Source organism: Epargyreus clarus, unplaced genomic scaffold, assembly GCF_041222505.1.
Source record: "Epargyreus clarus isolate Ecla_fem2 unplaced genomic scaffold, WU_Ecla_fem_2.2 ptg000018l, whole genome shotgun sequence".
Classification (NCBI taxonomy): Eukaryota; Metazoa; Arthropoda; class Insecta; order Lepidoptera; family Hesperiidae; genus Epargyreus; species Epargyreus clarus.
In genome coordinates, this window is record NW_027332226.1 from 13,564,412 (window position 1) to 13,580,987 (window position 16,576).

General features: G+C 33.3%; 1 protein-coding gene across 1 annotated transcript in view; it reads right to left on the reverse strand.

Annotated features, from left to right (window-relative positions):
* Positions 1-16,576, reverse strand: part of LOC140749840 (polypeptide N-acetylgalactosaminyltransferase 2) — a 104,750-nt gene that overhangs the window by 20,004 nt on the left and 68,170 nt on the right. The window contains exons 4-5 of the mRNA XM_073083053.1: positions 13,661-13,728; positions 9,361-9,548 (exon numbers count right to left, since the gene is read on the reverse strand). Coding sequence (XP_072939154.1) covers positions 9,361-9,548; positions 13,661-13,728 — 256 coding nt within the window. The remainder of the gene's footprint in view (positions 1-9,360; positions 9,549-13,660; positions 13,729-16,576) is intronic.

A 16,576-nucleotide genomic window follows, 5' to 3' on the forward strand; every position in this document is an offset into this window, starting at 1 on the left:
TACCCTCTGAAAATGATATACTTAAATTTTGTGAACAAACTTTACTCTTATCAAATTACTTGTTAACATTGTAAACTGAGGTGTTTACTTCAAAATAAGTGCATTTTCTGTGAAGAAGTGTCTAAAAGTAATTTTGCAAGGCAGTTCTTGTGGTAAATCTGTCCGTTTGGTTAAATTCTGTGGTGTAAAAAGTAAATCCTAATTGTTCTAAAGTTACACCTACTTTGAAATATATAGAAATACACGTACTTATGAAAATATTTTAAGGATCTTTAATCTTAAATGTCAGGCTTTATAGATATGGGAACCTAATGGTTGTTAATATAGGCTAATGTACGTCAGAAATTGCATACAGGTTAGATTTGAATTTATTTTTGATAACTTTTAATGTTTCAAACGGGGTTTACTTATATGCGTTTGTTATTATTGTATGGAAGGGACTATGCGGTAGCAACAAACGCAGTTACAGAGTACAGTATACCTACTTGATATAAGTGACACGTTTATTAAGTTGCAAAATTTTGATTATTCATAATTGTACAGAAATGTATAATATCTACGTGGTACATATTTAACTGCCTGCAAAAAAGTATCACGACCACGGCATTGAGTGGCTGAGTGTACCCAGGAGGGAAATGGTAAATGAGTTTAAGGTTTATTGTTTTTTTTTTTTGGATATTAATTGACTATATTTAAAAATAAACTTGCATTCACATCTACATTGTTCACATTTTCATTTTATAAATCAATGAAAGTTTCCTTTTGATTTCATATACTTGATACGTAATTGTTATGAAAGAAGCATACGTACGTTGCCAAATTTAGATTTCCATCAATTCTAGGCGAATTCACGCAGTACTGTGTACTACTGTGTTTTGACTCCCATAAAGTATAAATGCACATTAGTTAATGATCTATAAGAAAACTGAGAAACTTATGCGCAGCGGTCATGGAATATTATATATAAAAATATCTCTCTTATCTCCCATTCTACTTCTGACTGACTCACTTATACATAATATTAAATGTCTGTTTTAAATTTAGTATGCAACGTTTCGTTTTGTATTAATATTTCTTTACATCTCGTAATTTTAAATCTTTAAATTTCAATTTGAATTTGACACATTACACGTCCTTTTGGTTTGAAAATTGGGCACTATCAAATACTGGTAAATGAAGTTTGTACCTTAAACGTTGAGACGCTTAGACTATCGATATTATCAATTATGTGAGCCATTTACGAAATGATAAACGGGATCCACTTTGTATGGGATTGAGAATAAATTATTTTAAGTAAAATAATAATAATAATAATAATAAATTGATGCTTTTATAACTTGAGCTTAGTTCTATTTACAAGTTACAGCAATTAAGTTATTATACGTATTAAGTGAGAAACGGTCACTGAAGCCTACATAAATTTAGATAGTCTCTTGTATACCATATTTAAAATGAGTCTTGCCTGCGACTTTGTTCATGTGGAGTCAGAATATAATTTGAATTGCATTTTTAAAACGAGTCTTGCCTGCGACTTTGTTCATGTGGATTCAAAATATAATTTGAATTATACAATGCCCTCTGTCAAGATCACGGAGTACGTTAGTAATTTGGAATTCTTCATTACCTGGTCATGTAATGTTTTTTAAAAAAAAAAATGTATACTTTTGACATCAACTTCGTAGTTTTGGTTTTAATGCATTTTCAAACATACAAACCGACAGACAATTTTTCTTTTTCAAATATATTCGATGTAAACACGTGAAGATTTCATTCTTATTATATGTATATCATAGCCAAATGAATAATAATGTAATCAAATAAAAGCATAGGTACATTTCGATGGGATTTTCTTATACAATAATTTACTTTTCATATAAATTTCATACGGTTCACAATTGCGTCATGTCTAGGTTTTCTCTATAGAAACATCGAGCATCTCCTTGAGAGTGTTGGTTGTAAATGATACATATTATATTAATATAATCTATACAGATATTACGCACTAATATAATTTTTATTACAAACTATATAAAAGTCAGGTGAAGCCGAGGCGTTTGAAATATATATAATAAATATGAATTGTTCGGTAATAAGGTGTATCATAAGATAGTTTGACTAACTGTTTGTTTGGCTGGCTGGTATAAAATCATGATCAACTTTAATAGACCTTTTTCAGGTCATAGAAATTTTAGGTTGTGATTGATAAGGAGCCACATGTTATGTAAAACAGTTATAGTTTTAAATCTGACGATCGTGATGAGACAAAATTAGAATCGGACAAGATTATTAAAATCATGTCATGTCATAAGTATTTCAAAATTTTTAAATAAATCTGACCGTTCAAAGTAGGTAAAAATCGAATTCAAATATTCCGTTACATACATACAGGTCAAGTTAATAAAAGCGTGGCAAAAATAAAAGCGTGTTTAAAAAAAATCTTTTATCAGTTGTAGACACAAATAAGTATAGTTAAATAATGGCCGGTTTCTGAAGTCATTTTTCTTGGTAGGTAGTTTACGAGTGTGTATTCAATAACACTATCCGTTTGATAACTACCTACGGAAAAAAAAAAATCCGCTTCCGAGGAACTCAATGTAAGACAAGGTCTGTTTAAACTCCGTTTAGATTAACGGACCATTTTAATGTGTTTATTCTTTCCATAACATTATTTGATTTTTTTTTTTAAAAAACTACGTTTGCGTAAAGTCTAGCAAATCTTCCTTAGTAAAATGCATAACTTTTACAGTAAAATAGCCCAAACTATAACTTCCTTATGGGAATCTTAATTTAAAACTTTTGGTGAAATAAAAAAAAAAAAAAAAGTTAAGTAGTTAAGCCATACACAATTGACAAGTATGTCGCTGACGTGAACGCATGGGTCCTTTGCTTTGTTAATTAAATTTTGAAATTCATGTAATAGTATGTATTATTATAACTGAATATAAATTCAATTTAATGTAATGAAATTTCTTTCTGACTTTCAAAAGTGGGTTATGTGGCCCTACTTTGAAAGAAATAATTTGAATTTGTGATAAATAACGTAAAAAAATTGGGTTCATACAACTTATACGTGTTATATTGTGTGAAATTCATGGTTTGTTTACCATTATTTAGTCTTTAACTTTGATATCATTCATTTCAAATATTCACGATATATTATTATTTTGATACTGCTTCATCAGTTGATAAAAGACGTACATTGGAAAGGCAACTATTTGTATAAAATAACATTGTAATAATTAAAAGAAGTACTAAGTAGTAATAAAATAATTTTATAATAGTATTTTGAGTCGCACAGATTCATTTAGTGGCCAACTATAGATCTATCTATCTATCAGTATAACAGTTATTGAACAGGTTGTTGAGCATTCCGAAATGGACTAATAAGATTAACGTCGTTATTCTGATGCGTAACTTTATCGAATCAATAGTTGTTAGAGATTTAACTATTGGACTTAGAATCCAGACATAAGTAAAGTGGGCAGCTAGATGTTGTCATTACTGTAGGTGTAGGAAACTTTTTTAGTTTGATTTTTATTTATCTGTAGTTAAGATGGATTAGTGCAGATGCCTCGAGCAGTGTAATGTTCGCGGGTGTCTCTTGGTGATGCATATGGTTGGGTGTATGTATGTATGTATGTTGGGTGGATGTATTACATTGAGTGAATATTGCATTTTTAGAGTAAATTTGAGTTGAGCACTGGCCGAATGTTATCGTAAACAAGGTATAAAAACTGCGGTGATACATGACTAGAGTGATCCTATATGAACATCACCTAGTTATAACCGTGTGTTTTATTATTTAACAATGGTCTAATGCATTCGCTTCAATACCTGTCGCGCATATGACATTTATGTAAAGAGTCCTTATGAACTATGCCTGCAACAGAAATCCGTGGTGAACACTGTTGGGGCAGATTTATAACCTAGGTAATACACAACTAGTGTGATTCTATATGAACATCACCTAGTTTAAGCCTTGGTTCGGATCAACAGTTCGGGCTTTTACATGCGAGTCGGTATTGCAAGAAAATGCGTAGAGTTTAAGCCATGTTTTTGATAAACAGTTCGGGCCTCTTACGTGCGAGTCGGTATTACAAGAAAATGTGTAACTCTTCTGGACTTAGGCATTAAACAACTGGTTTTCTTTTGCAGCTCTTGCATCAGACCATACACGATCGAGGACGAACGTGTGAGCAGGACGGCCGAATGTTATCGTCGTTAATAAGAAGCTTGGATATTAACGATATCACATTTTTATAACGTTACATTAAAGTAATAAGTGACTCATTTGATACTACAGTTTAAAAACAGATGCGGGTAGGTGAAGTGGGGACGACACCTTGGCGGCGCTCGAATTAACAGAGAGCGACATTCTGGTCGGAGACTTCAGCAAGAGCAGTCGAATAACGGAGATACTTGTGTAGTTATAATACTTCTAATCACTAGTGTGAACTTACTTACGTATAATTGTTATATCGTTACTCTGTACCGTTTATGTGACTATATTATTACATGACTTCAAGACCTTCAAGATGAGTTTGATTTCAATAGTTTCACGTCAGAGTGATAAACGAGCATATAATGCAGGAAACATTTCGAAGGGAAAGGTAGCATTTGCATATTACTTTGTTCGTTGTAAGGGGACGCTTAAACTGGCGCTTCGTATAGGATTAAATATACATCGTAAAAAAACGGGAAAGTAGCGAGTTTATTGTATGCGTATGAGCGTGGAGTATATTTACAAATTCAAAATGTAAGTTTGTTTGTTTCCATAGATTTCTTATAGGTTTTCCTGTAATATTTTATGTTTTTTTTTTCAAAATTCTAGTTCAGTAGTCTTAGAGATAAGAGGGGAGGAGGAACGGTAAAGTTAAAAAATATATTTGACATCTCCAACAAGCGCGTGTCTGTGACAGACGGACAGACCCTAAAAATATCGCAATATATTATTATCTCACACCAATGTTTTATATAGATTTTTAAAATTTGCAATTATCGTTACGATTTAAGTTGTTTACCGTTAATATACGAAAACAAAAAATCCACTCGAAACGTTTTTCCCCACCAAATTGTAAATACAAAAAAATACCTCCTCCTAAGAAAGTAACTCGAAAAAATAAATACTCGTAAGTTAATGCGCACGGAATGACAAACACTACCCACTTTCCAATGCAGGAAATTACCGACCACGTTTACTTTAACTGATCGAATTTACATTGCTCCCGTTATCGCGGACCTTGTCAGCATACATAGCGCTTCTTACGTTCAAATCGGTACACAACACTATAACGTCTAATTTATAAGTATAACGCCTGTTACTTTTATTCGTATGTGTATGAAATTTATTTAAAAAACGCAGTGATAGCTGCTTAGTGGTTAAGATACTCTGCCTCTTGAGGGAGAGATCCGAGGTTCAAATTACAGGCATACACCTCTGATTTGTCAAATTTAAGTGCGCATTAGAAATTAATGATCACTTGCTTAAACGGTGAAGGAAAACATCGCGAGGAAACCTGCATATCTAAGGGATCTTTAAAAAAAGTTCTCGAAGGTATGTGAAGTCTACCAATAGTCACTTGGCCAGCACGGTGGAACTATGGCATAAGCCTTCTCATTCTGAAAGGAGACCCGTGCCCAGCTGTGGGGCAGTATTGCGTTGATGATGATGATGAGGCTGATGATGATTAAAAAAATAAGAAGCCATAGGTATTTGTAAAAGGTCCTATTTAAATGAGAATCAAAGACGGAACAATACAATATGGATGACTAAATTAGTCTATATTAAGTGTATTTACAACTACATTTCTGTGGCTATATACAGCATATGACATTAAATAGACTATGTCATAACATTAAATATACCTTTGTGTGAAATATTACTGTGATTACTAATGATTCTATGGTGTAGACACTCGGACTAAAAAGCGAAGACAAAGTCGCGGAACAATGCATTGAAGTGTAACTTGATTTAGAATTGATTCGATCAAGGTAGTTCTCGATAATATTGCGAATCCGAACTTTTATGTAACGTCGAATTATATTTTTCTGCATTGTATGTATGCATGTACATATATTTTTTCAAGTGTGTAATATCGTAAAAAAATAACATTTCATCCTATGTTTGTTACAAGGACCACAACTATATTGTAACAAAAGACCGCATAAGGGAGGAAACATTCAATTTAAAACTTATTACAAATTGGTAGTAAGTCGATCTAAACTATGTCAAATCCCAATTCATCCGAGATGGTGATAGTGTAACGCGGAACGAAAGTGTTTATATGAAAATTGTGACATCGTCCAGTCTATATTTAATCTCTAAGCATAATCTATATAAAACAGTATCGATTCATGCAGCTATGCAGCTTGAAATTGGGTGCGTTTTTTTTTGAGGCGAAATCTGTATCTTTTGGTCTGAGTGTACACATAATAATATGAAGGGAACAATGAAAACAAGTTATTGAAAATTGCATGGAATGTTCCTATATTATGTGTTCTTTGTAATTACTTGAGGACGTCATGCGACGTTAATATTAGACGCGAACAAATATATTTGAATAGCACACACATGATGTTTTATTTTGCAATATTGCAAATAGAATAGAATAGTATGTATATATTTTTTCTACTTTACTTGGTATTTTTGAATGATTTAGATATTTTTAGCAATATTTTAATGTACCTACCCTTTTATATTGTCACTGTAAGTATTTTTAATAATTTGTTAATGTACTCGGTTGATTTACAAATAGAATAGTGTTTACTAGGTTTTATTTTTGTAAATTTTTGGGAACGTTTCCAAACAGTTTTTGCTGCTGAAATATTTTTAGTATTTAGCAAAAACTCAAAGAAACTGTACGGCTACATTTTATTAGTAAGATTTTAAGGCGTTACATACTTTTGATTACTTTTGTAAAAGCCTGGTATGTTTTGGTTTTAAGGGCGTGGTAAGGGAGATATATTCTTCTGAGGCATTTTAACTTAGTCCACAGGGGTAGGTAGCAGCGCATGTGTAGCCGACCTTAGGTAGGAATCTAATCTTATTTGGGGTTGTTTACAGATGTCCATCGGCGGCATTAACCACTTACCATCAGGTGGACTGCATGATTGTCTGCTTTTTCTGTATTATAAATCCGTTTTGGTAGCGAATATTGGATGTTATTAAGGCTTCTTGAATGTTTATAAGGCCTCTGGCGAGATTTAACGACTGCTATTCAATAACATCTACCCGAATCAAAGGTTGACCGTAAATATTAATATTTTGAACGGTATTTAGAATTGCTTCCAGTAACGATTGTAAAACGCATGGTTTATTACCCATCAACGTTAAGTAACCTAGCTAGGTCTAAGGTGAATTCACTGTAATTAAGCAATCTTGCATAGGGATGGCGATTCTTTCCGAAAAATATCGATTCTTGAATCGATTGGGATCGAAGTGTGAAAAATCGATTCACAAAAGCATCGACGCCCAAAGAATTGCTTCTCTAAAAATCGAACTTCAATCTTTTTAGCTAAAAAGGGCGAAGAAAGTGAAATAAAAGGATCCGTCAGCAAAAAATGTCTATATCACATTTGTTAACGTTCGATCAACTTCAAAAATATCTACTTTCGTTTTTATAAGATGAAACATCGATTCAGTGAATCGATCTATTACTGGAGTTCGATTAAAATTATCATATTTTTTTGGTCCAAAAGATCAATTCGATTAATCGATTTCAGATCGCCATCCCTAAACTTGCATACTGGCTAAGTTATGTTTAGCCCATCGACATTTGCAGCAACATCAAATTAAACTAATTTATAGTTACCTAGATATCTGCTTACAGTAGGCACTTAACTACGGTCTTAATTATATAGTCTTGAAGCAGTGACTAGCATGTCTAGGAAAACATGGAAGGAAACTTGTCTAGGAATAAAAATAAGTTAGGTATACATTTAATGTCTCACTGCTGGACACGGATGTCGCTCACTATTGGGTCACCCAATCATGTTAAGTGTGGAGTGGAGAAGATCTATTATACACATATATATATATATATATATATATATATGTGTATAATAGAAGGTGTTAGAACCCTTTGTGGTTCGACTCCGGCGGCACCACCGCCACACCTATTTCTGCCTAATAACAGCAGTGTTGAGAGTTTTGAAGGGAGTGGTAAGGGATAAATACTTTTCCGAGGTGTTCCAGCTTAGTCCTCAGGGGTAGCGGCGCATCTGTGGCCGACCTCAGGTACGAATATCTAATCCTATCTGGGGTTGATTACAGATGTCCATGGGCGGCAGTAGACACTTACCATCAGGTGGACTGCATACTCGTCTGCTACTCCTATTTCACATAAGTACCTACTATGTACTACAAAAATAGTTGTAAATACGCATAGAGCTTTACTGATAAAAAATATATACAGCCCCATATAAAACCTCTTACTTTGTCGAAGTCGATAAAAATAGTTTTGTGTCTATTTGTGATCCTATTAAACGAAAGTAGGGAAAATAATTCAAAGATCGATTTGTTTTTTTTAATTCAATCCAAATGTAGGTCAAGACTACTCTAAACTCCACAGCTTCCAACCCGCAATTATCTGTCGCGCTACTCGTAAAAGCTATAAATAAATGCAAATGTATCCGCGGAATCTTGAGTGCTGTTGCATAACGCCATCAATATTGAACCAATTAAGTGAAGACTCGTCGAATAAAGTGAGAATGCGACGCAATTTATGAATGAAGCTACGTTTTGGAATGGCATTATGCAATATGTTGCTTTTAATTACTATTTAATTATTAATTTAAATGAGGTTCTTTGGCGCCTAGTGGCTATTGTAACAAGATTGATTGGTTTTCAACAGTGCTATTTTATGTATATTGAAATTTTATGTCCATTTCGAGTGGGCAGTTAAGAATATGTTTTTAACGCAGCGGCAATAAATCAAATGATTGATGTTATAAATAAACCCATTCAAAAGGTGTTATATAGTGGTTATGTAATATGATGCGTAACTGCGGATATAATAATGCTACAAAGTGTCATTAGAATTCGTTCATCAATGTAAGCACATAGATAGTCAATATAATTTTGAATAATTTTTGTTCCTTTATTTTAGTTTTGATGGTTAAATCTTAATAATTACCAGATCGAGATAGATACAATTTAAGAAATAATGCAAGAAGTTACAGGTTTTCAATTAAGATAAATCCGAATACGTAAAAAAGTAACAAATGCAGCGCAAAAAAAATTATAGCACAATTGTTATATTGCTCGTAAAAATTGTAATCTTTCTGGAGTTAACACTAGTAAACCACTTCTTTTCATTCCTACTTCTTTATCACTCTTTCTGTTTCTTGATACCAACTTACCTCTTTAATCCGCTGCAGCAGAGGCTCCAGCCAGTGCACGTTGCACTCCACGTGCGAGTCCAGGAAGGTGAGGACTGGTGCTGTCGCCGCATCAGCTCCCTTCACCCTAGACCGCATCAGGCCCTCGCGTTTGTGGTTCCTCAGGACCCGGACCTTGCGGATCGAGCGAAGGGCCGCTCCGTCCTCCGCTGTGGATGATGTGGATCGTTAAACCAAATAGCACTTGATTGATGGATTGAATTGATGGATGGATTGAATTTATTAATTTGATTGGACGGAATTAATGGATAGATTTTATTTTCAAGCTTAACTAAATACACAGTGATTAGTACGTGTGTTTTTGTAAATTTCATCCAATTCTATCAAATTGGATTAGACAATCAGATTGGATGAATTTGTTGGATTGAGGTATTTTAACTTAAATAATTAACATAGACACAAGGGAGACGTAAGTACGTCTCCCTTGTGTCTATGTTAATTATTAAGTATCCGAGGCATACTAGAGTCCTTATGGGTAGCGGTGCATTTGTGGGCAACCTCAGATAAGAACCTAATCCTATCTGGGATTGATTACAGATGTCCATGGGCGGCAGTAGCTACTTATCATCAGGTGGGCTGAATGCTTGTGTGCTTTTCTTATATTATCTTCTTATATATAAAATTATCGTGTCACAATGTTAGTTACCGTACTCCTCCGAAACGGCCTGAGGCCAAAGTAGGTCTGAGAATCGGCTACTATCTATTTTTCATACCCCTAATATGGGTTGTTCACCTTTAACATTTTTTATTTATATGGCAACACAACGTTTGCCGGTCAGCTAGTAAAAATATATAATAACACAATAACAACTGAAACCGATGACTCAACCGAAGCATAGAAGTGTGACCCATCCAACTGTAGACCGCGTCCGTCGTTGCTTAACTTGTTTATCTCCAAAATCACGGAGCTATGCCTTATTAAGGCCGTTAATCCGACTAAGTTACCAGAACAATGATTCTAATTACACATTGTCTATGATCTATTGCTTAGCAAACCTTGACTTTAATCTATATATAGCATTCATATCGCAATTTTTCGCATGTGAAGTGAAATATATTGTTTCACCGTATTGTTTCTATCACAATGTATGAGAGTATTACTCTCTATTTCAACATGCGTTTTTATAAGTGAGACGTTACTGTTTAGATAAGTTTACGTGCGATTTGTGGTCTACTTTAGATCGCTATTACTTTGACGAAACCTTACAAGATAAAGATTATCTTCGCTTCAGTTTGCACGAACATTATAAGCATCAGACATAAGTTGATGATTATCTTACTAAACGATAATATGTAGATATAAATTTACGAATTATTGTAACCGTTACTTGTCCGTTTTATAGCTATTGCCTTAAGACGTAAGCGGTTATGTTCACTTCTGTTTGAACGGCCCTTATTAGCATGATTTTAAAACGTTGACAAAGATAAGAAATAACACATATAGTTGCAATAGATTGTAATAAAACGTGTTCACGAAGTAATTACTAATTTGGCAATAAGTGCATCTGACACATAATGTCAACAGTCAATCAATCTGTGATGCCAATGTGAAGTGGGATTTAAGATTTTGAAAGCCTCCTTCCTTCCTTCGGTCGTTCGCTCACTGCTGAGCATCGTGATGACCCGCCTCGGTCTTTTTTCCACACAAATGGCGGGAGCTCGTACGAAAACAGATCGTATTTGTGGGTTTTGAAAGCCTAAATAGAAATATTTTAAATCTGTAGCCTACATAGAAATACTTTAAATCTATTTGGTCAGTTCATTCGTTTCTTATTTTTTTTTATATTTAGCTCTTGATTTTATACAACTAAGGAAATGAATGAACAAAATTAACACGTAAAACGTGTTTATAAAATCTTTACCTAAACTTGGAAACGGCTGAACAAATTTTGTCTAGACTTGTGCAAATACTTAAATTGCTTTTTACCTAGAAATTCTAGGTTTACTGCGTAGTATTGAAACTCTTCCGATCGGAACTGTACGTTAAAACTACAATACATACAATACAATGGTAACTTAGTAATTTCTTAAGGGCATCTACGAAAACTAGCTGTTGAAGCCTATCGGTTAAAATGCGGCTTCTTCATCGAGGGCTCCGAGGTTAGAATCCCAGACCTCTGATTTTTAAGTCATGTGCGTATTACAAATTAATTATAACTTGCTTTAATGGTAAAAGAAAATATACATCCCGATAGATCTTAAAAAAAGTTCTCGAAGGTATGTGAAGTTTACTAGTTGCACTTGGCCAGCGTGGAAGATTATGGCCATCTCATTCTGAGAGGACTCCCGTGCCCAGCAGTGGGACAGTAATGGGTTAACGACGAATCCGGTAAAACTGGTAAGTGTACCAATTATGAGAGGAGACCCAGTAGTAAGATAAAAAGGGCTGATACTATCTTAAAAAACGATAATGAGGAAATCAAAAAACAAAATATTGTTATCATAACTTTCCCGTTTTATATCCATTGCTTCATCCCTTACAGTGTAAACACATAAAACATAGTATTTACGACGACAGACAAACGCGAATAACTTGAAGCATATAAAGCGTCTTAAAATAGCCTGTAAAGGCATGTAATTTTCGATAAAGTCCTTCGAGGGAGAAATATGTCTTTACTTTCGCAAATTCTTGTTGTGCAGGGACGTAACATTTATTTCATTTCGGTTTTGTTTTGTATTGTAGCACGAGGGAGGTTTTTTAAGTTTTTTTTTATAATATAGAAGTAACAGACGAGCATGCAGTCCACCTGGTAAGTGGCTACTACCGCCCATGGATATCTGTAATCAATCCCAGATAGGATTAAATTCCTACCTCAGGTCGGTCACAATACGCCTCGGAAAAGTATGTCTCCCTTACCACACGCTTCAAACTATAACACAACGTTACTGCTATTATTAGGTAGACATAGGTGTGACGGTGGTGCCGTCGGAGTTGAATCACAAAGGTTGAGTTCGTCTGATGGCAAGTTGTCTGCTGATCATGTACATACATCGATAGTCAACCCTAAAAATAATCAGTTTATCTGAAGTTAAGACTTATGGTTGCGCATTGCGTTACGGTTAACATTAAGCGGTTCCTTATGTAATTGTATCTTTAAAGCAAAATATAATAGCAACCAGTCATCACTTGCTTTGGGGGCGAAGTGTGCGAAAACCAAGTTTAAGAGATTTACATAACATACTCAATCGTTAGTTTACAAGCCCCGTCTCATTTTCAAAATAAACCCGTCCAATAGATAAGGAAGTTGATAACCATAATCGCAATTACTTTTATTGCAATACATAGGTATAATAAATACTCTTATTTAACAAGACTTAAGTATGCGATACAAATATATTGTAAAAATATATATAATGTAAGTCGGTACATTGTTAACATTTTATGCAAATATCATCTCGTTAATATTTAATGATATTTACATAACGGAATAATATACATATATAATTAATTGCATTTTTGACGGCAATTTGAGTTTACGATCATTTAATAAAGAAATCGTTGTGTTCTTTCAAAATGCATGTTATTGTGCAATGAGGTTATAAAATTTTGCGCTTTGCATAATTATAAAAATAGCATTATTGTCAAATTTTTATGTTTGTTTACAGTACTCTAATATATTTTATTGACTGTTTATATACATGTCGATACCTTAATTCGCAAATCAGCCAACTCCACTTTTTTTTCAAAAGGTTTTTTATTTATATTGATTTCGTTCAACGCCATTTAGTATCAAAATAAATAAAAAAAAAAATGAGAAAAAAAGTGGAGTTGGCTGATCTGCGAATTAAGGTAACGATTTCCAATTGCAAATTTGCATTTGCTCATTTGATTATTAGTTTTTTTTTATTTGGATGAGATCGAAGTAACCTATGAGCATATAAGCATCTGATGGTAAGTGGTCACCGCTGCTCATGAATATCTTCAGCAAAATGTGCAAATTAAATCAAATCTAATTTCTTTATACAAGATAGGTTCTTTTCAGAGCAAAAAGTGCTCTGAATGTCATTAGATCTACCACCGCTTGTGTGATGACATGTGTGATCGGCTTCAGATCTTGCCACTCCTGAGGGCTAAGATAGTGTGGTAACTGGTAATGTGGTCTACATTACTTGCTAACTTAGTTCTCAGAAGTAGGTAAATAAAGTCGATACTACACACGTAAAACAAGTTTCGGTTATAAAATTAGATTACAGTCCATAGGTCGTAGTGGCCTCTTAACTATGACATTAATTTACAAGTATAAATAATAATGAAACTTACGGTTATCACTGAAGTCGTCGACTAGAATGATTTCCTTCAATAGATGCTCCGGACTTCGATTCAGGACACTAAAACAGATCATTAAATCATTAAATAATGCAATTATTTATATTGAATGAAACTTCAGAATATAGGTATTATTTTAAGTAATAAAAAATTTTATAGTATGTAAAATTTAGCAAAACAAAATTAGAATGTTTAATATCTTCGTTCGTGTAGAGATCAAAGGCGGAAAAAATAAAAATAAAATTATATTATCAAGAAGATGAATATAATGACATTTTAATTAGTGTCAATTCAATCAGTATCCTTAAATATCCCATATCTTTGCTTAATAATCCAATTAAAACTATATTAACACGATTCCATTACACAAGATAATAACATCTTACATCGGCCATTTTTTCAGTTCTTACCGACTCTATCATTTACGGACTCTACCGTGTTTTATTTCACAGGATACAAACATTAAACCTTAGCCTTAAAGTGTTAGCCTTGTTATAAATTACCTGTAATCTCGCCCTATAATTCCAACTACTCTACACAAACTCAAAATTAGACTCTGTGAATGTTGCATAGAGTTTGTTCTCAATGAACGTAGAGTTAAGTAGAGTATTGGTCTCACCGGTCTCACGTAGTAGGTAATATGATGGTACTGAGCTAATGGTATTATCGTGATTGTGTTGGAGAGAATTAGTTCACCGGTGGGTTTATATTATCGGTACAATAGGAATATGGAATTTTAATAAGAATTTCAAGGTGGTAGAACTCTCTGTGATTCGACTCCGGCGTCACCACCGCTACATTTATATCTGCCTTATAACAGAAGTGTTAAGCGCTGGTACGAGTTCTGATTTGGTGGTTGTGATGAAGGAGACAATTATCCGAGGCGTTCCAGCTTAGTCCTTTTTAAAACAATCCTATATTTAAATTTGACAGACTTCCCGGTATGAATGATTTTTGTGAAAATTCTTCAGGGCTCAAATAATGAAAAAGCGAAAACGGAAGGTTTATAATATGATCTTCCTTGTATTCATTTATTCCAATGAATCGGGCTATATAACTGTACAGTCTTTAAACAATATTTGAAAGCAATGATGTAAAGAAGAACTTAAATAATTGTAATGGAATGGCATATTTAAATCCGCGTGTCCACTTAGGTAAGAGATCAGTTATTATGTTGAAGTATTACACTTATGAAGTCACAGTCATACGTGATCACACCGTAACGTATCGCTCAATGTGGTATAATTTACTGTATCGAATCGTTTTGTACCTGGCGAGTTTGTAGCAACATTTTGTGTTATTTTAAAGTTAATGTAGTTACTTTGGTCGTACGACTAAAATCATCGTGGCTGTAACATAGTCTTGGTTGTATGACCAAACGGTCGATGAAACCAACTGTTGGTTGGTCGGAGATAACTCATTACTAAAAAATATATTTTATTAGAAATCTATTCAAATTATTTTATGAGTAGTAATATTTTAATTAGATATTTTCATGTGTTATTTTTATAATATTGAGGTCTTATTTATATAATCACTGGCTGGTACGGTTGTATTAGTTAGCATAAAAAAGAAAAAGAACGCTCTTGACCTTATTTTTATTTTTATTTATTTTATTACAGTTGTATTTTGCGCGGGAATAATAAAAGTGGTAAATTGGGCGAAGAAATAGTTTTATTCTCTTAATTTAATAGACAAATTGACAACCTGCGTGTCGAAACGGTTACCATACCGGTCTGGCACGCAGAGGGTCCCGAGTTCGATTCCCGGCCAGACACATGTCTGAATCATGAATTTAGGTTTCCGTTCCTAGCACCCATTAAACAGGGGATCCTAGTATGGGCTTTGAATGTAGAAAGCCTTTTTTTAATTTTGATTATGCACTTAATAATACCTTCGACCAAATTGATCTTTGGTCATTATTATTTTGTTTATTAGGCAAATCCGCGTAAAGTGACCTTTTTAACGTTTACCTTTGACAACGTGGGATCTGATTGAGATGACTTTGTACGACCGTGAAGTCGCCCTTTAGTTGTAAAATATAACAGAACAAAATATTTATAAAAGTCAATTTAATTATTTCCATCAACTCTATAAATAGAAGCTGATTACGAGATATATTACCAAAAGTAATATAAGTAAAATAAAATACACTTTTTGACATTTTCCACATGTTTCAAGGTAAAGTACAAACCACAATCTAGATCTGAAAAAGTAATTATTTAGTAGAGTTTCCGGTGTATTATGCGACTTAAAGATTTAAATTTTTATTTTTATTCCCTTTTTTAATTACATACATTATATTACATTTTGTACATGCAGTATATTTTGTATATACTTGTATATAGATAAAGTTTGTACCTTTAATATTAATGTACACAACTCATGTTATTTTAGTTTTAATTGTTCTTATGTATTATTATAATCCTACTGTTATATTTCAATAAAAATAAGTAATACACTATAATGTCTCATATTTATACCTATATCTACGACTGTATTTCAAACTTCTAAAAAATACCAATAAAATTATTTAGCAAAAACTTAAAGATTTCTTTATCAATGTGTACTTATTTTCATTATGGGACGGTAAGGGTAAGTGGGAAAACTGTGGTGAAATTTTTCAAGCCTATAAGCCCTTCAATAAGGTTTCATGTCTATCCAATGCTAACTTGAGGGTTTGACTACTCGTAAACTCTAAAGTATATTAAGTAGTTTGTAGATCGATTACGATCTGTTAAAGCTGTGAGGCTATGCGGATTTATAACGTAACTTAACTAGTGTTACATTCACATCTCATTGATTCATGTATAGATCACATTATTGCCTGTTATTATTTTTTATTTTCGTATTATGGAACATTTAGTCTTGTTTTGAGTTAAAAATGTCATCTGATTTTTATAATGTCTT